The sequence below is a fragment of the Triticum aestivum genome, chromosome 3A, assembly GCF_018294505.1.
Source record: "Triticum aestivum cultivar Chinese Spring chromosome 3A, IWGSC CS RefSeq v2.1, whole genome shotgun sequence".
NCBI classification, from domain to species: domain Eukaryota; kingdom Viridiplantae; phylum Streptophyta; class Magnoliopsida; order Poales; family Poaceae; genus Triticum; species Triticum aestivum.
The window spans coordinates 231,635,437-231,661,390 of NC_057800.1; the positions used below are offsets into that span (position 1 = coordinate 231,635,437).

At 47.4% G+C, this 25,954-nt stretch overlaps 2 protein-coding genes across 2 annotated transcripts; one reads left to right on the plus strand and one right to left on the minus strand.

The window, feature by feature from the left end:
• Positions 1-15,556: 15,556 nt before the first annotated feature.
• LOC123061079 (uncharacterized) lies at positions 15,557-18,744 on the plus strand. Its single transcript, XM_044483999.1, has 5 exons — positions 15,557-15,865; positions 15,951-16,088; positions 16,656-16,911; positions 17,581-17,658; positions 18,328-18,744. Exons 1-5 carry the CDS (start codon positions 15,791-15,793, stop codon positions 18,459-18,461), a joined length of 681 nt encoding a protein of 226 aa, XP_044339934.1. The 5' UTR covers positions 15,557-15,790; the 3' UTR covers positions 18,462-18,744.
• A 543-nt stretch (positions 18,745-19,287) lies between these two features.
• LOC123061078 (glutamate--tRNA ligase, cytoplasmic) lies at positions 19,288-23,701 on the minus strand. The gene is made up of 7 exons (XM_044483998.1): positions 23,478-23,701; positions 22,753-22,919; positions 22,344-22,440; positions 22,105-22,258; positions 20,920-21,998; positions 20,347-20,811; positions 19,288-19,790 (listed from the first exon to the last, which is right to left on the minus strand). Exons 2-7 carry the CDS (start codon positions 22,887-22,889, stop codon positions 19,566-19,568), a joined length of 2,157 nt encoding a protein of 718 aa, XP_044339933.1. The 5' UTR covers positions 22,890-22,919; positions 23,478-23,701; the 3' UTR covers positions 19,288-19,565.
• Positions 23,702-25,954: the final 2,253 nt, after the last annotated feature.

Genomic DNA, 25,954 nt, shown 5'->3' on the forward strand with positions numbered 1-25,954 from the left:
TTGAAATTTAGTGAGAGATTATCTTATAATGCTACCGCCGAACTAAGCAAAATAAGATGCATAAAGGATAAACATCACATGCAAAATTATGTGACATGATATGGCCATCATCATCTTGTGCTTTTGATCTCCATCTCCAAAGTACTGTCATGATCTCCACTGTTACCGGCATGACACCATGATCTCCATCATCTTGATCTTTTATCAATGTGTCGTCACATGGTCGTCTCACCAGCTATTTCTTTTGCAACTATTGCTATCGCATAGCGATAAAGTAAAGCAATTACATGGAACTTGCATCTTATGCAATAAAGAGACAACCATAAGGCTTCTGCCAGTTGCCGATAACTTCAACAAAACATGATCATCTCATACAACAACTTATATCTAATCAAATCACGTCTTGACCATATCACATCACAAAAAGCCCTGCAAAAACAAGTTAGACGTCCTCTACTTTGTTGTTGCAAGTTTTACGTGGCAGCTACGGTCTGAGCAAGAACCGTTCTTACCTACGCATCAAACCAAAACGATAGTTCGTCAAGTTAGTGTTGTTTTAACCTTCGCAAGGACCAGGCGTAGCCACACTTGGTTCAACTAAAGTTGGAGAAACTGACACCCGCCAGCCACCTGTGTGCAAAGCACGTCGGTAGAACCAGTCTCGCATAAGCGTACGCATAATGTCAGTCCGGGCCGCTTCATCCAACAATACCACTGAACCAAAGTATGACATGCTAGTAAGCAGTATGACTTGTATTGCCCACAACTCACTTGTGTTCTAATCGTGCATATAACATCTACGCATAAACTGGCTCTGATGCCACTATTGGGGAATGTAGTAATTTCAAAAAAAATCCTACGCACACAGGATCATGGTGATGCATAGCAACAAGAGGGGAGAGTGTGTCCACGTACCCTCATAGACCGAAAGCGGAAGCATTATCACAACGTGGCTGATGTAGTCGTACGTCTACATGATCCAACCGATCCAAGTACCGAACGCACAGCACCTCCGAGTTCTGCACACGTTCAACTCGATGACGTCCCGCGAGCTCCGATCCAGCATAGCTTCACAGGAGAGTCTCGTCAGCATGACGGCGTGGTGGCGGTGATGATGATGCTACCGACGCAGGGCTTCGCCTAAGCACCGCTACGATATGATCGAGGTGGATTATGGTGGAGGGGGGCACCGCACACGGCTAAGAGATCAATGATCAATTGTTGTGTCTATGCGGTGCCCCCTGCCCCCATATATAAAGGAGCAAGGGAGGAGAAGCGGTCGGCCAAGGAGGGCGTGCCAAGGGAGGGAGTCCTACTCCCACAAGGAGTAGGATTCCTCCTTTTTCCTATTAGGAGTAGGAGAGGGGGAAGGAAAGGGAGAGGAGGAGAAGGAAAGAGGGGGCGGGCCCCCTTGCCCTAAACCAATTCGATTTGGGCCTTGGGGGGTGCGCCCCACACTCCCCTTGCTTCCCTCTATTTCCACTAAGGCCCATGTAGGCCCATTAAGCCCCTGGGGGTTCCGGTAACCCCCGGTACTCCGGTATATGTCTGAAACCTTCCGGAACCTTTCTGATGTCCGAACATAGTCGTCCAATATATCGATCTTTACGTCTCGAGCATTTCGAGACTCCTCGTCGTGTCCATGATCACATCCGGGACTCCGAACTACCTTCGTTACATCAAAACACAAAAAGGCATAATACCGATCGTCACCGAACTTTAAGCGTGCGGACCCTACGGGTTCGAGAACTATGTAGACATGACCGAGACACGTCTCCGGTCAATAACCAATAGCGGAACCTGGATGCTCATATTGGCTCCCACATATTCTATGAAGATCTTTATCGGTCAAACCGCATAACAACATACGTTGTTCCCTTTGTCATCGGTATGTTACTTGCCCGAGATTCGATCGTCGATATCTCAATACCTAGTTCAATCTCGTTACCGGCAAGTCTCTTTACTCGTTCTGTAATACATCATCCCGCAACTAATTCATTAGTTACAATGCTTGCAAGGCTTATAGTGATGTGCATTACTGAGTGGGCCCAGAGATACCTCTCCGACAATTGGAGTGACAAATCCTAATCTCAAAATACGCAAACTCAATAAGTACCTTCGGAGACACCTATAGAGCACCTTTATAATCACCCAGTTACGTTGTGATGTTTGGTAGCACACAAAGTGTTCCTCCGGTAATCGGGAGTTGCATAATCTCATAGTCATAGGAACATGTATAAGTCATGAAGAAAGCAATGGCAACAAACTAAATGATCATTGTGCTAAGCTAACGGAATGGGTCAAGTCAATCACATCATTCTCCTAATGAAGTGATCCCGTTTATCAAATGATAACTCATGTCTATGGTTAGGAAACATAACAATCTTTGATCAATGAGCTAGTCAAGTAGAGGCATACTAGTGACACTCTGTTTGTCTATGTATTCACACATGTATCACGTTTCCGGTTAATACAATTCTAGCATGAATAATAAACATTTACCATGATATAAGGAAATAAATAATAACTTTATCATTGCCTCTAGGGCATATTTCCTTCACGCGGAGGTGTCGTACGTTTGGTACTAGGATCGGTCGATCGTGAAGACATACGACTAATCAACTGCGTTGTCATAACGCTTCCGCTTACGGTCTACGAGGGTACGTGGACGACACTCTCCCCTCTCGTTGCTATGCATCACCATGATCTTGCGTGTGCGCAGATTTTTTTTGAAATTACCGCGTTCCCAACATTGAAAACCAGGGATCATCTTTTCTTTGATTGTGATTTTGCTAAACTTTGTTGGAGATATATCTACCATAATTGGTCTTTTTTAACTTGGAACATTTAGGATCATCTTGGCTCCCTCAAAGATATGATGCAACTGCCTTTCTTCATGGATATTATCGTCCTAACTTCAGGGCAATCTAGAACTCTAGGAATGACTTTATCTTCAGAGGGATTACTCCAAGTCCACATGAGTCCAAGCACCCTCTGGGTCTCCATGGAAAACACAGCATAAGGAGTGTAAAATTATGTAAATGACTTACCTTATAATGCATGCCAACTAAATAGTCATGGAGACGGCTGCTCCGATTCGCTACAATATAAGTTGGCTGTGAAACATTCCAATGAGAAACAAACACATGCAATGCGGATTGGCTAATACTGATACACCTACAACACTACAAGTGCCATCATGACAATCATGATTTATTTTTCTTTCGGTCTCCTTTTCTCTTTCTAAATTCCACATCATTCTGGCAAGAAACACTAAAAAAGAATGTTTTGTAAGGTCGATGTCTAAGTGGTTTTGCTCCTTGTGTAAAGGCTACCGTTATGCTGCCTTTTAGTTTTGTCAGGTCAATGTCTAAGTAGTTTGTACTTTGATTTTCATTACATACCAGCACATATGCTCCTCTATTGCAATGGGAGAAAAAATTGATGTTATTTGCAGGTACAATATCATCGGATTCAGTATAAAAAAGACCATTCACCAAAAAATTCAACAGCATGTAGACAGTGGCACCCGATGATAACAGGAAGAAGACCCCCCATGAAATTCGATTCAACTATTCAAAGCCCACACATGCAACATTTATATACCCTCTATTTAAAATCCACACACAATCAATCCTTGATTTAATTATCTCACTGCTTTCCTGTGTTCTCATCGTGTGATTGTTGACTTTGAGGTGGCTAGTATATTAATCGGTGGGAATCAGTTTAAAAGAGTGAGGTGAGACAATTCCACATGTAAATTGCTAGCTTTTTTAGAATGATGTAAAATGCTAGCTCAGTTGGTAGCATGGTGGGGAGGTCCTGAGTTCGATTCCTACATGCAGCTTCTAGGAAAAAGCCCTCTCGCATAAGAAAAGGCCCGACAACGCAACACTACGTGGCCTAGTACAAAATTTTAGTGTGCGTGTGTGCGATTTACGAAACGAAGAATACAGATTGATGAAGATGTGAAAAATCCGAGCGGGAGCGACGTATACGGTATACATTCGTTAACGATTGAGTGGACTGCTGGTTGATTCTATGAAAAGCCAGGGTTAATTTTTTTTGCAAAAGTGTGTGACAACCAAGAATATCAACTCTCTTTATTAGTATGATGAGGCACATATTGCCATGAAAATATACAAGCTAGCTAGTACTCTGATCCTTTTTACTTCGCACAATATAAGATTTGTCTGAAGTCAAACTTCATAAAGTCTGATCATATTTATATTATATTATAAAATTCATCATATACAATACAAAAGTCATACAATATAAAAATTAAATTCAGAATGCATCTAATGATATTGTTTCGTATTGTAATTGTTGATATATTTTTCTATAAAATTGGTCAAACTTTTTGAAGTTTGACTTTTAACAAATCTTACATATGGATACCGGAGAGAGTACATGGATGGAATGTGCAATCTCCCCCCCCCCCCCCCCACCAGCAAATTGATAAAATTACACGAAGAAAATGCCAAGTGGGCCAATGACCCCCCTCCCCCAATCCCACGCCCGCTCACACGCCGTCGCCGTCATCACCAATCCAACTTTCTCTCCTCATCATCTGCTCATTCCAGCGTCATTTCCTCATTGTCGGCTCTTTCCGCTGCCACCCACACCCCCATGCCTCCTGACCACGCGGCCTCGGCGTCTCCCCCGGATAATGACAACGGCGACCCTAGCCAATCCCGTGATGGCGTGTTCCCACACACACCAATGCCCCGTGTCGATGTTAAAATCGGCGGATCTCGGGTAGGGAGTTCCGAACTATGCGTCTAAGGCGGATGGTAACAGGAGGCAAGGGACACGATGTTTACCCAGGTTCGGGCCCTCTTGATGGAGGCAATACCCTGCGTCTTGCTTGATTGTTCTTAATGATATGAGTATTACAAGAGTTGATCTACCACGAGATCGTAGAGGCTAAACCCTAGAAGCTAGCCTATGGTATGATTGTATGTTTTCCTACGGACTAAACCCCCTGGTTTATATAGACACCGGAGGGGGCTAGGGTTACACAGAGTCAGTTACAAGGGAGGAGATATACATATCTGTGTTGCCTAGCTTGCCTTCCACGCCAAGGAGAGTCCCATCCGGACACAGGGCGAAGTCTTCAATCTTGTATCTTCATAGTCCAATAGTCCGGCCAAAGGATATAGTCCGGCTGTCCAGAGACCCCCTAATCCAGGACTCCCTCAGTAGCCCCTGAACCAGGTTTCAATGACGATGAGTCCGGTGCGCAGTATTGTCTTCGGCATTGCAAGGCGGGTTCTTCTCCAAATCCTGAATATCTGCTAAGTAGTGTCCGACTCCCATAAATGTTGGACTTCTTGGCTTCTGCGCCCAATAAGGGCCATCTTCCACGCATCGAGAGAATGCGAGGAGACAGGGCGTTTTTACATTCGCCCCCCTAGCCAAGTAAATAAATCGTCTATTAAAGGGATGGGGATTCTTAGATCCAATCCACACCATCCTCCCACGGCGATAATCCATCGAAGCGCGCTCGGAAAAAATCCATTCCATCATGGCCGGTCACCGCAGCTCCTCCTCTCGCTCCTGTAGCCCTAAGCCGGTGATTGGGAGAAGTGTTCCGTCCCGCATGGCCAATTAGTAGAGTTGCAGACCAGGGATTTCTCCCTCCAGCGTATATGGTCCCCGTCCGAGCCGGGCTCGCCACTGATAATGGCGGGGAGCAAGCGGAGAGCTTCCCCAATCCCTCCAAGGGGGAGCGGGTATGCCTTGTCCCTTACTTACTAAGTGGACTCGGATTTCCAATCCATCCGTTTCTCCGTGGGCTCCTGGAGTTTTACAGCCTCCAGTTGCATAATTTCAACCCTGCTTCCATATTACACATCGCCGGTTATGTTGCCCTTTGTGAGCTATTTCTGGGCTGTGAAGCTCATTTCGAGCTGTGGAAAGGCTATTCTGCGTTGTGCCCCACACACAGAAGGGGTCACTTTATCAAGTGGGCGGAGCCGAAATATGGTGCATCGCCGAGACCGGATACCTGTCCGGTACTCCGAAGGAGATGTCCGAAGACTGGCCTTCGGAGTGGTTTTACATGGAGGACGTCCCCCTTCCAGACCCTGTTCAGCGGGGTCTTCTTGAGTTCAACAATGCTCCTCTGAAGAAACGCCGAAGTTGGCGCCCACGGAGCCCCCAGGAGGAAGACAACGTAGAGGTCCTTTGCCTGATGAACCGGATTAAAGCGCTGGCTCAATCAGGATTGACAATAATCGAGGTTATGTCAATATGCATAATGCGGGGGGTGCAGCCATTTCAATATCGAGGGCACCCCATGTGGTGTTTTAATGGGGAAGATGATGCCACCCGTTGCGGGCATAAGGGACCAGACTCCGCTACTGCTTTAGCAAAGAAATTATCTGAGATGTTCAAGGGAGAGGAAGAGGAGTTCATCCGTATCAAGCCACGGGATGGATTCTCCATGTACAACCCTCCAAGCTGGGTGAGTTGTACCTCTTTACTCCCAACCTTCCCGCATTCTTCGTCGTAGATACTCACCTTGCCATTTCACAGCAGGAACTGCGAAAAGCTGTAAGGGAGGTCAACAGCCCACCTCCACAACCAGAGGACCTTGTCCGGGCCCTCGATCCCAGACTCAAAGAGGATCCGGACATATTCGTGGAGCTGATAGACAGGCAATTCTATCAAATGAGTTGTGGTGACGCCATGGTGGCCATAACGGCCGACTATCCTGGATTACTCCCCGTGTCGCACGTACGAAAAACCAAAGTCCCAACTCCCAAAAAGTATCCCCTTTTATGCACTTCACCTACTATACACATATGGTGTTTTACAAGGAAGGCATTCAGGACGCCGTGCCGAACCCGCAGCAACTCGCCAACAAGAGGCACCAAAGCCGGGTAGGCCAAAAAGGAAGGCGGTCAGGACGGAGACGCCGGCACAGAGGTATGACACAAAACCTCACTCCGTGGTAGTCGTCTTTCTTAAAATATAATGACGTCCGTGTTTCCTAGCAGAAAAAACGCTCGCCGGACTATATCCGGAGAGGCTGTCGATCATGCCTCGACTAGTTGAGCTCCAGGGCCAGACATAGAGGCGGAAGCTAACGCGGGGCAGACACCGGATGTTCCTCCTACAGAGGATGCGGACAGACTATCCGCTACAAATTCCGAAGTGGAGAGCGCCATGAATCACAGGCGTCGCCGGGCCGTACTCCGTCACGCTTGTTTCTCACCAGAGGCATTTGATGCCTTCAATTCCGGAGATGTGTAGATCCATGCTGCTCAAAATGGTCTAGCCAGAGCCACGGACTAGTATGTAAGGGATATACGGGTAAGCAAATCTGACGATTATATGTATCAGTAGCCCCTGAGACTTGAAATAGTTGACGCAACTGATTTAAGGATCATTATTTGTGCAGGTTCTCACAGAGAAGAATTCCCAATTATCTCAAGAGCTGGAAGAGTGCAAGGACCAGCTAGGGGCCGCTGTTGCCATGTTGAAGGAGTTCGAGAAGGGTCCCTCTGGTAACACTTGTTTCCATTGCAAAGAATACAGGTACCAGGTAGTATGCGGCATGTATGCAAATCTAACAGTAGATGTTGCAGGTGGCCCCGGAATGAATCCAGAGGTCGTGGTGGTGAATGCGGCACGTGATGATCGACAGCGAAATGCTGGCGAGCGCGTGCTTATGCGAGTCAGGCAGGAGAAAAATAATCTCCAAGACGCCAATATCCGGCTGGGCGTGGAACTGAAGATGTCCGAGCCCAACTTGCGAACTCCGTGAAGGAGAATAAACGGCTTTGGCGCGGCATTTTTAGTAAGTGCTTGAACGAACTTTTAAAGGAGTTCGGCGAAGAAGCCGGCTAACAGAGTTATATCTGCAGGTATGCTGACGGGTCGTCCCACGGAAGAGATGCCCGGGTCTTCGGGTGATCTTCTACCAGAGCTCTCACAACTGCACGAGCAAGTTCGGCAGGTGATGCAGGGTATTGCCCAAGCCTTGTGGCCATCCGCGTCCCCGCCAGGAGGCATGGGGGAGCTTATAGAGAAGCTAAAGGGAGCGCGGCGGCGCTTCCCATTATGGAAGATATCAGCCTGCCGACAAGGTGCAAGGGAAGCCTGGGCTATGGTGAAGATGCGATATACCAAAGCAGACCCAAACCACATGGCCGAGGTTGGACCTGTGGGGCCCGATGGGAAAGAGATCCCCGTCAGTTTAGTGTATGATCAAGTAGAATTAGCCGCAAAGTATTCCCAACAGGATTGTAGGCTAGACAGCCTGTTGGATGGTATAGAAGAAGAATTTAATCAGTCTTAGTGACTGTGTACTTCAAGTGACATATGTAATGTCCCTAGCCGGATTGTAAATCATTTGTCATGGCGGACCTTTTCGCTTCGACCTCTGGACCCGATAGTCCGGAGTGTATCCGAATACCCGCTCGGTTATGTAAAAACCGGGGTATGCATGGAAACCAGGCGTAGGGGTCATAAGTGCTTGAACAGACAAGTACCCAACTAGCTATGTTATATTACATGGGTAGTAAGAAACATCTTCCAGGGAGAATAGTTCCGTTAAGGGTTCCTTTCCCTGGGTACGCATGCCCTAATGTGCATGTCCGTACTGCGAGAAGAGATGCGGGCTATAAACCTCTGAGGGCATGTGTCAAATTTAAATAAAAGGCATCTTTTATTCACCGACCGAATATTCTCTTAAGAACTCTAGTTTTCGGCTTCACCCAGTCTGAGGTACACATCCGACTGACCCGGCAGTAACAATCGCAGAGGTGCTCCCCTTATGCCCTAGCCGAATTAACGAGAACGTAGGGCATAAATACAAGAGCCAGGCAACCCAGCTTGGCCAAAACTTAAGTCATATCGATGCATATAATGGCGAAAAAAGGTACATGCGGAAGAATAACACATGTGCGGGGCATAAAGCCCAAAAAAATAATTAGATTAAGCTTCTGTATAAGAAGCCCCCATGTATAATGAGCGCGGCTAGCGCGTCAAGATTGTGTAACCAAGACACAAGTTTAGCCCTTTAGGGCCTTGAAGAGAAGGAAAAAAGAGAGAAAGAGAGAAAAGACAGATATGCAAAAAATGGACGGAGGTGAGGAGACGAACATAGAATCCGGCGCTAGGCATAGAATCTTCGGAGTCTGGCTGCATTCCATGGGTTTGGCTCGAGTCGATTATCTGATGCATCCCGCAGATGGTACGCTCCGCTGGTCAGAACCTGGTCAATAATGAAGGGACCTTCCCATTTGGGCATGAGCTTGTTCTTTTTCTTCTCCGGCAGGTGTAGAACTAGTTCGCCAACGTTATAGGTTTTGGCCCGTACTTCTCTGCTTTGATACCTTCGAGTCTGTTGTTGATAGAATGTGGAACGGGCTTTTGCCACGTCGCGCTCCTCCGCTAGGGCATCCAAATTGTCCTGCCGATCGAGCTCAGCCTCTTTTTCTTCATACATGCACACTCGAGGTGAGTCATGAATTATGTCGCAGGGCAGAACCGCCTCAGCGCCGTACACCATAAAAACGGTGTGTATCCGGTGGTGCAATTTGGCGTGGTCCGCAGCCCCCATAGTACGGAGTCGAGCTCCTCTACCCAGTGCGTGTTTGATTCCTTTAAGGACCGCACTAATCTGGGTTTAATGCCGCTCATGATAAGACCATTCGCTCGCTCGACTTGACCGTTAGTTTGAGGGTGATAGACAGAAGCATAATCGAGCTTGATGCCCATGTTGTTGCACCAAAGTTTCACTTTGTCGGCTGTAAAGTTTGTGCCGTTGTCAGTGATGATGCTGTGGGGGACGCCATAACGGTGTACGACCCTGGATATGAAGTCTGTCACTGGTCCGGATTCAGCCGTTTTGACAGGTTTGGCTTCTATCCATTTGGTGAATTTATCCACCATGACCAGTAAGTATTTTTTTCTTATGGGTTCCCCCTTTAAGGGGTCCGACCATGTCAAGCCCCCAGACCGCAAAGGGCCAAGTAATGGGGATTGTTTGGAGAGCGGTAGGCGGCATATGGCTTTGGTTTGCAAAGAGCTGGCAACCGACGCAATGCTGGACCAGATGTTGCGCATCTGCCCGGGCCGTCGGCCAATAGAAACATGTACGGAAGGCCTTGCTTACAAGGGCCCAGGCTGCGGCGTGATGGCCGCCGAGTCCGGCATGGATTTCTGCCAAAAGTTTCCGCCCTTCCTCTTCGGAGATGCACCTTTGAAGGACTCCGGTAGTGCTTTTCTTATAAAGCTCTCCCTCGTGGACCTTGTAGGCTTTAGATCACCGCACTATGCAGCGTGCCTCATTTTGGTCCTCGAGTAGTTCCTGTCTGGTTAGGAAGGCTAGGAATGGTTCTGTCCACGGGGCGATGATGGCCATTATTACATGGGCTGGAGGTGTTATTTCGATGGCAGAGCCTCCGATTGTGTCAGAGTGTTCGGTATCTGGGGTTGTGGCCGGGTCCGGACTATTGTTGCCGGTGTCCCCTTCCCATACCACGGATGGTTTAAACAGTTTTTCCAGGAAGATGTTAGGTGGGACAGGGTCGCGTTTAGCGCCGATACGGGCGAGGATGTCCGCCGCCTGGTTGTTTTCCCGAGCCACGTGGTGGAATTCAAGCCCCTCGAACCGAGCTGACATTTTGAGGACAGCGTTGCGATATGCCGCCATTTTCGGATCCTTGGCATCGAAGTCTCCATTTATTTGGGATATTGCGAGGTTCGAGTCCCCATGCACCTCTAGGCGTTGAATGCCCATGGAAACTGCCATCCAGAGACCGTGTAACAGGGCCTCGTATTCGGCTGCGTTGTTGGAGTCTGTATATAGTATTTGGAGTACGTATTGCACTGTATCTCCGGTGGGAGGCGTCAGGACGACGCCAGCCCCCAGACCAGCCAACATTTTAGAGCCATCGAAGTGCATGATCCAATTGGAGTATGCGCCGTACTCTTTAGGGAGTTCGGCTTATGTCCATTCAGCTACGAAATCGGCCAGTACTTGCGACTTAGTGGATCGCCGTGGTTTATATGTTATATCGAACGGGGGGAGCTCGATAGCCCATTTGGCAATCCAGCCCGTGGCATCGCGGTTGTTTATTATGCCGTTGAGTGGTACTTCAGAGGCCACCGTAATTGAACACTCTTGAAAGTAGTGTCGTAATTTTCGGGATGCCATAAATACCGCGTATGCTATCTTTTGATAATGTGGGTACCGTGATTTGCATGGAGTGAGGACAGTGGACACATAATATACCGGCTTTTGAAGTGGAAATTTATGTCCGCCCATCTCTCGTTCGACGACGAGCACTGCGCTTACAACTTGGTGAGTTGCCGCTATATATAATAGCATTGGTTCACCAACATTTGGCGCGGCCAAGATTGGGTTGGTGGCCAGGATGGCTTTTATTTCTTCCAGTCCGGCTGTGGCTGCGTCCATCCACTCGAAATGTTCGGTGCGCCGAAGAAGGCGATAAAGGGGGAGTGCCCTTTCTCCTAGTCGGGAGATAAAGCGGCTTAAAGCCACCACACATCCAGTTAACTTCTGGATTTGCTTGAGGTCAGTTGGGATGGCCAACTGCGACAGAGCCCGGATTTTGGCCAGATTTGCTTCAATTCCTCTGCTGGAGACGATAAAGCCTAGGAGCTTTCCGGCGGGTACGCCGAAAAAGCATTTTTCCGGATTGAGCTTAATGTCGTATGTTCGGAGATTCTTGAACGTGAGCCTCAAGTCGTCTATTAAGGAGTCGATGTGTCTGGTTTTAACGACCACATCGTCGACGTATGCGTAGGGGCTAGGATTTATCCTTCTTTGGCACCATCGCCAGGTTTGCTAGCCAGTCCGGATGCTTTATCTCTCTAATGAATCCGGCCTACAGTAATTTGGCTAGCTCCTCTCCCATGGCTTGTCGCTTAGGTTCAGAGAAACGCCGGAGAGTCTGCTTGACCGGCTTGAATCCTTTTAGAATGTTGAGGCTATGCTCGGCCAGCCTGCGTGGGATTCCTGGCATGTCTAAAGGATGCTAGGCGAATATGTCCCAATTCTCGCACAAGATCTCCTGTAGTGCGGCGTCTACGACGGGGTTTAGTTGTGCCCCAATGGATGTTTTTTTTGTGGGGTCCGTTGGATGGACTTGGAATTTGACTATTTCTGTCTATTTGCATTTTTTGAAGAGTCTCCTCATAAATGAGGTTTAATCCGCTGCCGTCGTCCATGAGTACTTTAGTGAGCCGAAAGTCGTCCACAATTGGACTGAGGACCAAAGCGGCTGCTACTCGAGCTGTTTGGAATTTAGGTTCGTCACTGGCATTGGAAGTGATAGCCGTGTCGCTCCATGGATTTATTGCTGCTACGTGGCAGACTTCGGCCAGGCTGCGGAGCGTTCGCTTACGCCTATTATTTGAGGCGAAGGTCTCGAAGACTGTCAATACTGTATTGTTATCCACGGGAAGGTGCTCTGGGGTGTTTTGGATGAGGAGATCCTCACCACTCTTGGCCACCTGCCAGAGTACCCAACATGCTCTAAGGCTATGTGTTGGTATGGTATCCGTTGTACTATGAATTTTGCAGGGCCCGTTAAGCCATCCCTCCAATACGGTTCCACGCCCTGTGGTGGGCTTTTGCTTCTTTATAATTGAGTCGGGCGACTTATGAGAGTGCACCCTTTTAGTTCGGACTGGGGGTTTTGTCAGAGCCGGATTATCCCAAAATTGTGTTTGGGTTTTCTAGGCGCTTTCCATCGCACAGTATTTCCGTACTATGGCCGCCAAGTCGGCGAAGTGTTCTATGTCACAGTGACTTATGGCGTTGAGGATTCCCTTGTCCGTGCAATTGTTGCAAAAGAACGAAATTGCGTCTTCCTCGTGACAGTCCTTGACCTTGTTCATCACAAGGAGGAATCTGGCCTAATAGTGATGTACTGTCTCTTGGGGCGCTTGCCTAATGTGGGAAAGATCATTTGTATCTGGGTGGGTGGGTGGATTTAAGTCCAGACCTTGACCCAATCTGTGATCCCGGGGCAGGGAAGTTTCCGGTCTTGGAAGTTCGGGCTCCGGGATGTTGCTCCGCGGGTTCGGTATGCGACCTGATTCTAGGTTTAGGGTTAGGGCGATGTCCTCCCGTGAGCGGGTATCCAGCTCGGAGAGCTCAGTAATCCGGACATAGTTCGTCCTCAGGATAGAGGGAGAACCGCCACATTGCTCCTCCACCACCGCTATTTGATGGGTGACCGGCGGAGTGTTAATCTCCCTTTAGTCGGGTTTAAGCCCGATCCGATCGTAGTCCGTAGCGACTCCCAGAGCGGCGATGCAATCCAAGAACTCGTTCAAAGAGGAGAGCTCCATTGGATCCATCTGCTCAGCGAATTTTGAGCTGATGTGGAGGCTATTTTCGATGACCCGAGAAGTCATCGTCGGCGCAGCGGCCGAGCGGGCGGTCATGACGAAGCCGCCTAGTCGGAAAGTTTGGCCTACATCCAGGGCTCCCCCAGAAGTGATGTTGTCCTTGACAACGAGACGAGCCATCCCCCCTTATGATGACGACATAGTGGAACTCTCAATGAAAGCACCAATGTCGGTGTCAAAACCGGCGGATCTCGGGTAGGGGGTCCCGAACTGTGTGTCTAAGGCGGATGGTAACAGGAGGCAGGGGACACGATGTTTACCCAGGTTCGGGCCCTCTTGATGGAGCTAATACCCTACGTCTTACTTGACTGTTCTTGATGATATGAGTATTACAAGAGTTGATCTACCACGAGATCGTAGAGGCTAAACCCTAGAAGCTAGCCTATGGTATGATTGTATGTTGTCCTACGGACTAAACCCTCCGGTTTATATAGACACCGGAGGGGGCTAGGGTTACACAGAGTCGGTTACAAGGGAGGAGATCTACATATCCGTATTGCCTAGCTTGCCTTCCACGCCAAGGAGAGTCCCATCGGACACGGGATGAAGTCTTCAATCTTGTATCTTCATAGTCCAACAGTCCGACCAAAGGATATAGTCCGGCTGTCCGGAGACCCCCTAATCCAGGACTCCCTCACTCCGTCCAAGTTAACACTCTGTATGCAGGAGAATATGTTAGAATTGAACGAGCCCAAACAGAAATGGAACTGCCTATTGGGTCGCTCGCGGGCGACTCCGGAGGCCACCACCGGTCCTAGAGGCCTTCTATACCACTACTCCCTCCCTCGTCGTAGTCGGAGGAGCCCGCCAGTCTAAGCCCTGCAATGGACGGCGGTGGCGAGGACGTGCACTGCCTTCTTTGGCGCCTCCAATCCATCCCTCATATCCATGGTCCTGGAGTCGCCATCTGCTCTTCGGTCGTGTGTTGACCCCTCGACGGTTGTCCGCACTCTTCGTCTCCAATGGGGAGGCCCCGTATGGATCCGGCATGGGTGCTACAGCAAGTCGGGCCATGGTGCCACGGACTGGTCTGCCTTACTTTAGATCAGGTCATGTCGGCCCCTTGGCCAACGGGTCTGGGCAAGGCTATCTCCACTGACATGGCAGTCGGTGGTAATGTGCTCTGTCATCAGTGTTGGTTCGTGTGATGGCCACTCCAGCCTGCAGCGGCAGCCTCGCCGCAGATTGTGGGGCTACCAAAAGGTCTTCGCAAGAATTTCCTCTCTCCGGATCCGATGGTTGCCTCGGCGATGGGAATCTAGGAACGACTACTTGACGCAAAGGGTATGGCTGTGCAGCAACGACGATCGATTTTCTAACTCAGCGCATGCAGCTGCTAGGAATGCGGAAAAGTGGTGGCGATAGCACATGATTGACTTCGATGGTGGTGCTTCTGTAGTACCCGGTTTCGAGCTTCGGGGTGAAAAACTAGGCCTGGCTCAAGTTGGTTATACCTGGCAATGCGATGCTCTTGTGTCGTCACCTTGATGAAGCCATTACTCGATATGTTCGGACCAGTTCTTCAGGGTGAAAACCTAGATTCTTTCCTTTGATGGTTGGATCTGGTGAAGACGACGCTTGAGCGTCGCTCCCTTGAGGTGTTGCTATTAAAGAAGTGTGTTGTCCTTATGGTGCCATGAGATGGTTGGTGTGGATATGATTGTTGTTGTAGTTTGTCGATTGCCGATTGCCGATTTGATCATTTTGGGTTTTTTTTCCTCGCTTAGGGATGTAAATGACGAATAGACAGCGGGCGCAAGTCTACTTAGTTTTCGCTAGCTCGATAGTTCATTTTCACCTAGAAAAAAAGTTTTTTGCACTATTAGACCATAAATGGACATTAAACATCATTAAACGGGCCGGTTTACATGCCTATCCTTGTTAACATGACTTTGCATTTGCAATGTTTTTTTTACGTGTATTCATATTAGCTCTATGCTTCCTAACTACGCAGAGGTTGGGTATATCCTTATTGTGTTTGTATTCACTTGATACTTCATATTGAGTCAAAAAAATCCGCTTTGTCCAAAAAGCCAACACTCTGTATAGGGTTTTTTTAGCATATATACGGGGTTTTTTCGAGAGGAACACGTTTTTTTTAGCAAACTCGAGAGGAATACGTGTGTATAGCTTGCCTTTTCTTTGGTGGGCTCTGTGAGAGCACGTAAACAACAACAGTACGAACCCACCCTAGAAAAAAGCCCATACACTTGGACCTTCTCCCCTTCCCATTTCCACCCGGTGATCTCGCCGCCGGGACGCACCACCGCCGGCGCTGACCTGCCGTGCCCAACATCCGCCTGCTCGAAGTGCCTCCTGTTTTTTTCTTTTATTTGGAGCGTCTCCTCCGTGCTCAGCGGGCTACCGCCCTGCAGCAGATCCCGCGGCCCCGATGCCTCCTCCCGCCGCCCCGACGCCTCCTCCCGCCGAGCCGCTGCCAAATTCGCCAGATTCTACCTCCCCCACGGTTCGCGACCTGTCCCCTGCTGCTTATGGTTTAGAGCTATGTCCTTGTTTATTTTTCTGACGTGTTTTTGGTGCGGATGACCCAGGAGGAGGCTGAGGCGGATGCGGGAGGCACGCCGTCGAGGGCCGGGCCGGTGGGGACAGTAAGCTGGGGAACCGGGACCATCGTCGGCGTATTCACCGGGCTTCTCTACGGCGGGGCCAAGGAGGCCAACGCCAACGTCGTAAGTTGCCGCCCCACTCCATTATAACATCCTCCTTTCTGTTACTGCCTCGTATGTAACATTTGTGGATGTAAAAATGGAGCTGATTAGTGATAATAATGAGAACACATATACAGGAACTAGAGTTCTAGTAGAATTTTTTAAAATTACAAAATATAGACTGCCCCGACTTGTTTGGGTTTCAGCTCTAGCCTATCCCAACTTGTTTGGGACTAAAGGCTTTGTTGTTGTTGTTGTTGTTGTTGTTGTTGTACAAAATACGGACTGCCTTCTGCGCCAGTATTGAATCAGAACACATCTATAGGAAATTACTCCTCTCCTACTTAGGATTTGGTATCCCAAAATTTTGATTAGATGCTTACCCCTTTCTTTCTTTCCTTTTGTTGAGGATGATATTTCACTCCTTTCCCTCTAAATATTACTCCCTCTGTCTCACAATATAAGACGTTTTTGCAAGCTAACACAGCTTGCAAAAACGTCTTATATTATTATGAGACGGAGGGAGTAGCATTCTTTAGGCCAAAAGAATGACTTCTGTGAAAACTACATTCATATCCTATTTTACAGAGCAAAGATGCTGAAGTGATGTTGAAAATGGGAAGCACCACTGACAAGCGCGAACAGTATAGGTTGATGAGAGATGCCATGGAGAAAAGGTTCATCCGGGTTGCCAAAGGCTCACTAGTTGGTGGTGCTCGCCTTGGGATGTTCACTGCAACTTTCTTTGGCATACAGAACCTTCTTATTGAGAACCGTGGGGTACATGATGTATTCAATATTGCTGGAGCTGGCTCGGCTACCGCAGCTGCTTTTGGGCTTATATGTATGTATTTCACCATATTAAATCTTGGGTTTTAGTTGCACTTGGTTAAAACATCGCATTGGTCACCAAAAAACATTTACCTATTATGATAGTTTATAACTTGAAAAGCTTATGAAATATGTTTGCTACAGTATGAATTACATACAGAAGAGTATACTACAAAAGTGATTAAAGTAGAATATTAAGCAGCACCGCATTCATTGTTAGAAGTTAACCAGATATACCCTCAGTGTGCTATGGCTAATCCTGGTTTGTAACTAGTATTCTATGTTTAATACTTTGTTGTGGGCCATGATGAAATTGTCAGTTATCACAGGCTATTTAGTTAACTGTAAAGTTGGCTGCCTCTAGGGGCCTTCTATGGCTATGTAGCCCCTAACATTTGATGATTGCAGTATCGGATATATGGTTTGATGGAATTGGCCTGCCAAGATGCATCTAATAGGAGTTTTACATCAATCAAGATACTTGATTTTTTTCAATTACTTAGTGGAGGAAGAATTCATATAACAATGTTTGCCTAAATATCTTGATGATTCTTGATATCTATTATCAGCATATATCTTCAGAAACCTGTAAATAATATTATCTTTTGTATTTACTATTGATAACTGATATCGCTCACGCTCAGTATACTGGATTCATCTCAACTGATGTCTATACCTTCAGTGCCTGGTTCACCGATGTGGCGTGCAAGGAATGTATTGGTCGGATCTGCTCTTGGTGCCGGAATTTGCTTTCCCCTTGGTATTCTCACCTCTGTATACTTTTACTGGTTATCATACTAGCTTTCTCGAATGTACAGATCATTCTTTTTGTTTTTATGGACCTTTGTGTGTGGGCTTTTGAGTTATGGACCTTTGTTTGTGGGCTGTTTAGTTGTGGACCTTTGTCTGTGGGCTGTTAGTTATGGACCTGATGATGCAACTATTAATAGATATCTAATATCCTCTGTGGTAGTATAGAATTTAGTGCAAAGTAAATGAATTGTTTAGCATCTTCGTGAAATGCTTTCTTCCATCTGATTGTAGCCGTGTTTCATTCTTATAAGAATGTTTGAACTTGTCTCATTATGGATAGCCTATAATTTCACCTTTTCACATCTTCAGCTTACCTTGAAATGTGGAAGTTTGATGCTACCTTCTCGTCATGTACTTCTTTGTGCCCAAATCCCAGTCGCCTAGGTTCCTTGTTCATGTGGGGGTATGCGTTAACAAGTGTTATTATTATTAGGAAGCACATGCACATAATCCATTTATATACAACCATCTTGACATAATCATCCGCATTACCAAGTTAGCAGCGTCATGTCATTCTTATACAATGGTTATTATACACCATGTGAACTAGTTAAGTCTGCTGGTAACTTGTTGTGGTTATATGCTCAAGAATCTCACCTTGGAAATTCTTCTACAGGTTGGGTACAGTTGAAGTTGGCAGAGAAGGCCAATCTTGAGATTGAAAATTCAAAATCGCCGTCAGATTTACAAGGCAATCAAAGTCGTGTGGGGGCCGCGATAGACAGACTAGAGAACAGCCTGAGGAAGTAACAGTTTGTACCCATGAGAGGAGCCAAGGATCTGTTGTCAACACCCACAGCTATTTCGCTTTTGTTTTGTTCATGTACTTTTCATAGGAATGTGGTTACTTTTTGAAGTGGTAATGGCAGCAAGGGAAACTCTCTTGTATGAAGATAAATTTGGATACAAACACTCTTACTTGCTGGAGCTGGGATATTTCTAGTTAAGGTACCTGTTTGGGTGTTTGTGCCATTATGACCTCTATATGATCAGCATTGGGGATAGTATTCATGACTTCTCGTCAGCTTGACAATACCTCGGAAGGATGGTGCCATCTCTTATTTTCTTGGAAAGTTTGTATCGGTGATCCATCACAAACTATGTTCGTTTGGTTTGATGCCCATGTATGCTAAATTTTGCCTTGGCATAATTTTGTCACCAATTTTCTTGCACATGAATTGTCCTGTAAAGCTGGGGGAGATAAAACAGTCGCTAAAATTTGGACAAATCAGTCAGCCTTCATCGGCATCGGACATAGCCCACGTCAAAACCTTAGCAGATATAGGGAATATATGGTTAGGCTTAACTTTGGCTCAGCCAAAAGATCAAAAAACAGGTGTGCTTTTTGTCTTTAAGCCAAACTTCAAAAGGCAAAGTAAGCCGAACCAAACACCCCCTTACACAAGACACACCGTTATGCCGCATGAACACGACAGATCAACCGGTGTTTCATCCGACACACCGCAGGGTCAAGGACTGAAGTGCAGCCCCATTCCCAAAAAGGACTGCAGTGCATATGAAATTTAAGAGCAACTGAGTTTGAAACTCGCAGTATTTCCACAGGAACATTCTCTAATGGTCAGACAAGACATTTTACCATGGATCTGGATATGATAAGCCAATTCTCATCTTGATATTTGTTTCACAATCCACATATCCCGGTATCAGTTGGCATATACTCAAACATGTAAAAGGAAATTACATAACTGATACTGGATAACCAACTCCGAGACACTAAAGAACCAAAATCTGAAGTTCCAAGTTTCAGCCATTACAACACCAGTTTCGATACCAATAAGGCTGCAACTTAATGCCCAAAAAAGTACCATAATTTAACTAACATCGTTGTAGAAGCTAGGCTCCAATCGACGTGGACTTCTGTCGGCCATCTGGAATGGCAAAAAGCATAATTGGTTTGGACGACCGGATAAATGGAACATCACACCTGTAATAGCCTTTCCTTTCGAGCTGTATAACTTCTCCTTTCTTCACGTTCCGCATGTTCGGGTCTCCAAGAGCTAAAGCTTCTCGCCGAGTGCAAGGGTTGAGATTGTCAAGGAAGTCCTCATCTTCTTCCAGCTGCAAAATGTGCTAGATATTAGGATCTAAAGTACATGAAGATACCACTCAATGATGGAATGAGACATGGACACAATGATGGAAGAGACAACTCATCCAAGAAACATCATGACATACATATAAAAAGAAGAAAACTAAATATCATCAACATCAGATTTCAACACTAGTAGGACAGAATATGGATAGGTTGCCATGTTGAGTTCCCAAGGACCAACCAATTCATCAAAAGTCTCAAGCTGTTGACTGTTGAGGTAATATAAGTTGGCCAAACCACGCATAGTTAAAAACACAATAACTGTGCTACTTTAGTACTATCTAACCAGTCCAAGTGAAAAAGCCTAACTAGTCTAAGTGAAAAAGCATGCATACTACTACAACGATAACACAAAACGCGCGTGGTTGAAAACATAGTAACTGTGCCACAGAAGTACCTAACTAGTCTAAGTGAAAAAGCATGCATACTACTAGAACGATAGCACATGTAGTATAAGAATATGGTTCTGGTAACCAAGTGGTTGCATGCCTACCAACATGAACTTAGAACATGAGTTTTTACCTTCTTCTTATTAATTAGGTAGTCAAAATCTACCAAAGAGAGAGACACAAGATCTTCAATATCTGATAGCCATGTTAGTTTCAGCTTTGTCATCTTCACTGACCCTTCAAGATGGAGTTCACCAACTAGTTGAGTAACTGTTCCATTATCTGTCTTGATTTCTCTAATGATAGCATTTCCCCAGTCCATCAAAGTAACTTCCTCGCCCACGCTAACGACTGATGCATCAGCATACTCTAGCCAAATTCTGTTTGCAAACGTCGTAGCCTTCTTTCCAGCACCCTCGTGTTTCTTGTGCCTTGGTAAGATTCGAACAAATGGTTCCTCTGGACCATTAGTAAGGGTAAAAAGCACGCGTTTGTCTTTCAGCACAGCAGTATGCCTTCCACACACAGGATCAACTATCTTCTTGTTGATTGTCCAGAGTTTATCCCACTCCATAAGATTGAGATTTTTTGAAGCACCCTTCACAAATAGGAAATACAGAAAAAAAGAAAAAGGGAGTTAATAACTCGGTTACTCAGATATACATATAGTTGCAAGATCATGAAGAGCAACTTGTTAGAAAATTACCTGCTCCAGTATAAATTGGATCAATGCTTCAATCTTCAAGCCACGGCGTACAATGCCTTGTACAGTGGGAAAGCGTGCGTCAGTCCAGTCCTCCACCATATTGTTTTGGACGAACCACAGAAGCTTGCGCTTGCTAAGAACGGTATAAACCATATTCAGCCTGCTGAACTCATAGATTTCTACCCTCCGCAGGCCCATGTCTTGAAGGATACGATAGTACTGTGCATTCCGATCATGGTATTCGCTTGAACGAAGAGCATGAGTCACACCTTCTAGTGCATCAACAAATGGGCAAGCGAAGTCATAAGTTGGATAGACCTTGTATTTTGAGCCAACGCGATGATGGGGATCAGGGTTGCAACGGTAGTAAACAGGATCTCGAAGTGATTTGTTTGGGTCCTGCATGTCAAGTTTACCGCGTACACAGCACTCGGTACCCCTTTTGGTGCCATTAACCATCTCTTTCCACAGCGACAAGTTCTCCTCAACAGTACTGTTTCTACGCTTAGATTCCACACCATCCATCCTTTCACTCCTCATTTGCTCCTTGGGTGTATCATCAACATATGCCTTTCCCTGCTTAATCAAACTTTCAGCCATTTCCATTAGCTTTGGAAAGTGATCTGATGTGTATGTAACTACATCGTATTTAACCCCAAGTGTCTCAATATCTTTCACGACATTCTCAACAAATTCATTGCTTTCTTTAGAAGGATTTGTGTCATCAAATCGAACTATTAAACGCCCTTTATATCTTTCTGCAAAATACTTGTTCAACAGTGCAGCCTTTGCATGACCAATGTGGAGATACCCACTAGGCTCTGGGGCAAAACGAACGCAAACCTCCCCAACTTTGGCACCTGGGAGATCTATTTCATGACCTGACGTGTTCTCCTTCAAACCAGGCACCTTCTCTTTCAAGCTTGGCGCAGGAGATTTGCCAATTCCACGCTTTCCAATATAAGCTGATGTAACTTCATCTAGCGCGTCTGCATAGTCTGCAGCTACGCTGTTGAACCAGCGGACAAGGCTCTGATATTTCTTTGACCTCCTTAGACTTTCCCATCGTTGACCAGTTCCTGAGGAAAAGAGTTGTTACTTCCAAGGCAAAACATAGAGAGAGAGAGAGAGAGAGAGACAGAGAGAGACCAATAAATTACTCAACAATGAAAGAAAGAAAATTACCTGTGAGATTTGACCACACAACAATGTCAGCAATTGATAGACCATAACCAACCAAAAAGGTTCGAGATGCCAAGTATCCATCAAGAAATGAGCAAGCAGCTTCAAATTCAGAGCCTGACAGAATGAGTGGTGCATACTCGAGCCATTGGTCAACCTACAGATGTGAAAACAATAGCAACTCAGGAAATAGTGAGATGATCTTGAAAATCAATTACAAACACCATAAAAGCAGAACATACATGTGCTGCCTGAATATCGTCTTGGCCATAGAAGCTGGAAAGAGATGCAGCACGTGCAATGTACCGGAGAATTGTGTTGACACCATGTATAAAATCACTGTACAGAATCATGATAGATTCATTGAGACACTACAAAGTACCAAACAAAAATACTGCGATATTTCACCATTAAAACTGTTTTGATTGACACATCATGTTCTAACAGTCATCAGTTCCATCACAATAATTTCCTTGAACCAAGAATATTAAGACGAGGAGATTAAAATAAGAGCTAATCTTGAGTCGACTACAGAAACTATTCAAACATTCATCATGGTAGTAAAGTGTCCACAGTAATTGTAACATAAGGAATGTAAGCAGTTAATCAGAGAGAGACGGAGAGAATTATACTTGAACATTGAACACTTACCCAGAACTGAAGTGTAGTGTGGGCACTGAACCTGAGGCAAGGGTTGGATCAATGATTAGGGGAACACCTGCAATCTTAGCAGCCGAAATGATGGAAAGTGGTGGGCTGTCCTGGGGGAAAGCTAGTTTGAGCTCCATTCAGTCCCTTGCAAGCCAAAGAGCGGAAACCTGCCAATGGCAGATAAATGTTGGGGATCAATGAATAAGTCATGATTCGCACACATGTTTATCTTTTGATTTTCACAAGCAGAAAAGATGCATTAACCCCATGAGTTAGCAAAGATGCAAAAGTGAAACTTGATCGTTGGAACGTTAGTTAGGTCAAGCAGATTTCAGAAGACCCATACATGGTAAAATGAACCGAATTAGCAGTTACAGCGATTAAACCTTTCGACTATAAATTGCTTTAAACAAATTGCAAGCCTTTGACTGACAATGACCACACTTCAGGCCGTGACGCAACTCTCACGGATCATCGCATGAGCAACAGTCGTTACTAATTTCTATAGAGATAAAAACAAGAAGAAAACGCACTTTGCGGCAAGCAGACTGTCCCGAGTTCTTAAGAGATAAAGTTTCTCTTAGACTTATATTTTGAGATGACACGGCATCAGATCAAGGTCTGAGACCGAAGCTGGGGCATGGAGAAGGGGCGGATCTAGATGGCGTGCCGGGTGTACACCGGTTTGGGTTTAAGCAATTATTGGGTGACTGTAAAGCTTATACCTGAAAATCCGATGTCCAAGATGGCGGACCGGGTGGAGACAGCAGGGACGGCAATGGCGGCGGCGAGCCGCGTGACAACGCGGAGGGGTCAGGAGGAGGCGGAGGTGGTGACGGCGGCCGGCGGCTATAGGTACTAGGGCACCGCGGTAGACCAGAAGAGATTTGTTATAGCCGCATCGGGTCGGGTTGGACTGGGGACGGGTGGGTCAGAGCCAGGGCTGGCCGGCTGGGAGCCAACATATGAGGATCGGCTCGACTCGACTCGGCAGCAGCCCGAGCGGCTCGCGAGCCCGGCAAGGCAGCCGCTGCCATGTGGACCCAGCGGGGCAGCGAGCAGCGTGGCATTGAGAAATCTACGAGGCTGTTTCGACTGTGACTATGTTTGTCATGTACTGCCATATTTACAATACTTGTCTAAGTTGAGTTGCTTAAATTATAAGGCTGTTTGGTCTTTTGCCACACTTTGTCACACCTCATCTTGGATAAATTTGACCAAATTATGTGGGGTGTTTGGCTCTAGCCACATCTAAGGCAAGAATTTTTTATGAGAAGTAAACCCCACATGTCATAGACACAAAAAATATGACAAGATTCTCTTAGGCAAGTCAAAATGTGGTTAACAATTTGAGCAACTCAACTTAGGCAAGTATGGTAAGTGTGGCAAAAATAATGTAGCAATATCCGGCAAACATTGAGTTAGGACTCCCTCCCTCCCCACGCTGGCGAAACCACCGGACTCCCTCCCCACGCTGCGCTGGGCGGCGAAGTTCTCCACTGCCGCTCTAGATGGCTCGCAGGAATGGCACGATGGATCGCTGTTCCTAGATCGGCCTGGTCTTTGTTTCCTTCGGAATGGCGACGGTAAGATCGTGGAGGGGCGTCATCTACGCTCGGGCGAGAAGATCGAGAAGGGGAAGGAGATGGTGCTTCTTGAATGCGTTGTGCGCATCGGCGCTCGCGTCTTCACGGATCGGCGACGGCTGACGCTAGCCCCTGGGGTCCTATCGCCGGCGTCACGATCAACTTCGCCGGCATCCTCGTCGCACTCGGGGTCGAGGTTTGAGGCCTTGGCCGAGAGCGGAGAGGAGACGGTTGAGGTCTCGGAGGCGGGACGTGTGGCGAATGAGGTGGTGAACGTTGTCCTTGCCGGTGATGAAGATCCTGGAAGCGTTGACGCCTCGGATGGATCCTGGTCGGTCGTACGGCATCGGAGGAAGAAGATGGACGCCGAGCTCCTTCAGGAGTTCTGGAACGACGTCGGGTACCCTACGCCGGCATCCAGAGTTTGGGAGAAGGGATCCACCTCAGGCAGCAAGGTAAACGCCGATTCTGCTCACGATCCGCCGTTTTCGTGCAGGAAGGAGATGCATGCTGAGTGTGACAAATCGCCGGCCGTGTTGAGGCCGGCGCCGGCGCCAGCGCGGCAGAGACGCGGGTTCTGCATCAGGCCGTGGAGGGGGCCGCTTCCACGCCCCAGGATCACGCCGCCGGTGGCGCTGGCCGCGTTCCTGCCGGCTTCACTTGCGGGTGCGCCATCTTCGGCGTCTCTGAATCAGCAGGAAGAAACGGCAGCGCCTTCTACGGCAGGCGACGATCCCGCGTTTCAAACTGCGCTGACTCAGGACTCGGGCTCGTTGCATGCTCGTGGGCCCTGCGTGAGCAAGGCCATGCAGGCCTCGCGGCTGGGCCGTACGCTTCGTCGAGGCGATCTATTTCAGTACAGGGCATCGAGACGCCCTAGCACCACGGTTTCACATCTGCTCGGATCAACTTCACGTGTTCCGCCGCCGCCATCGTACGCCGACGTTCTGCGCCAGGCTTCTGCGCCGCCGATGACCGGCCGGGGCGGCAACCCGTCCAAGGGGGCTCCACCCGTGGGACAAACAGGTCCAGCTTTTGCATCAAACCCTGGACTCTCGGCCGGCTTTGGTGTGGCTGCTGGACCTATTCGCTTCGGAGCATTGCTGGCGTCGACCTCCACCGCTGCCCCGTCCGTCCAGCGGGCCTCGGCTCCGGCACCGGTCATCTTTGGTGTTAACAACCAGCAAGTGCCGGATGCACCTCCCGCCCGGCGTCCCAAGAGCAAGCGCAAGGGGGGACGTCGTGATGCTACTGCCGGCGCTGCCCCCGCGGCTGCGCGTTCTACGCCGGCGTTCCCGCCGGCGTCAGTGACGGCGGCCCCCAATGCTCAAACTCAATCAGCCATACACGCTAATGCGGCGACGCCAACCACTATTGACACTACTGGACATCTACCGAAGGGTAAAAAGACTGGTTTTTGGTGTTTTAAATGCAGGTCAGATGATCATATGTCTAAGGATTGCACGGTGGTTCATTACTGTCACATTTGTAACAACTACAAGCATCCTCTGCACCGCTGCCCGGTTCTCAAGCAACCAAGGCCAACCGCCTCCCTCGGTGGTTGTGGTTTAGTTAATGCAATGTTTGTACAGCTTCCGGACTCACTCTTTAAGGAG

What these genes read in the sequence shown, in the direction of transcription:
- LOC123061079 (XM_044483999.1), top strand. Translation starts at nt 15,791, where the DNA reads ATGCCTCCTCCCGCCGCCCCGACGCCTCCTCCCGCCGAGCCGCTGCCA. An exon ending in AGGAGGCCAACGCCAACGTC is followed by an intron (nt 16,089 to 16,655) that starts GTAAGTTGCCGC and finishes CCTATTTTACAG; the next exon opens with AGCAAAGATGCTGAAGTGAT. An exon ending in CGGAATTTGCTTTCCCCTTG is followed by an intron (nt 17,659 to 18,327) that starts GTATTCTCACCT and finishes ATTCTTCTACAG; the next exon opens with GTTGGGTACAGTTGAAGTTG.
- LOC123061078 (XM_044483998.1), bottom strand. Translation starts at nt 22,889, where the DNA reads ATGGAGCTCAAACTAGCTTTCCCCCAGGACAGCCCACCACTTTCCATC. An exon ending in ACACTACACTTCAGTTCTGG is followed by an intron (nt 22,441 to 22,752) that starts GTAAGTGTTCAA and finishes GATTCTGTACAG; the next exon opens with TGATTTTATACATGGTGTCA. An exon ending in TGTGTGGTCAAATCTCACAG is followed by an intron (nt 21,999 to 22,104) that starts GTAATTTTCTTT and finishes TCTTTTCCTCAG; the next exon opens with GAACTGGTCAACGATGGGAA.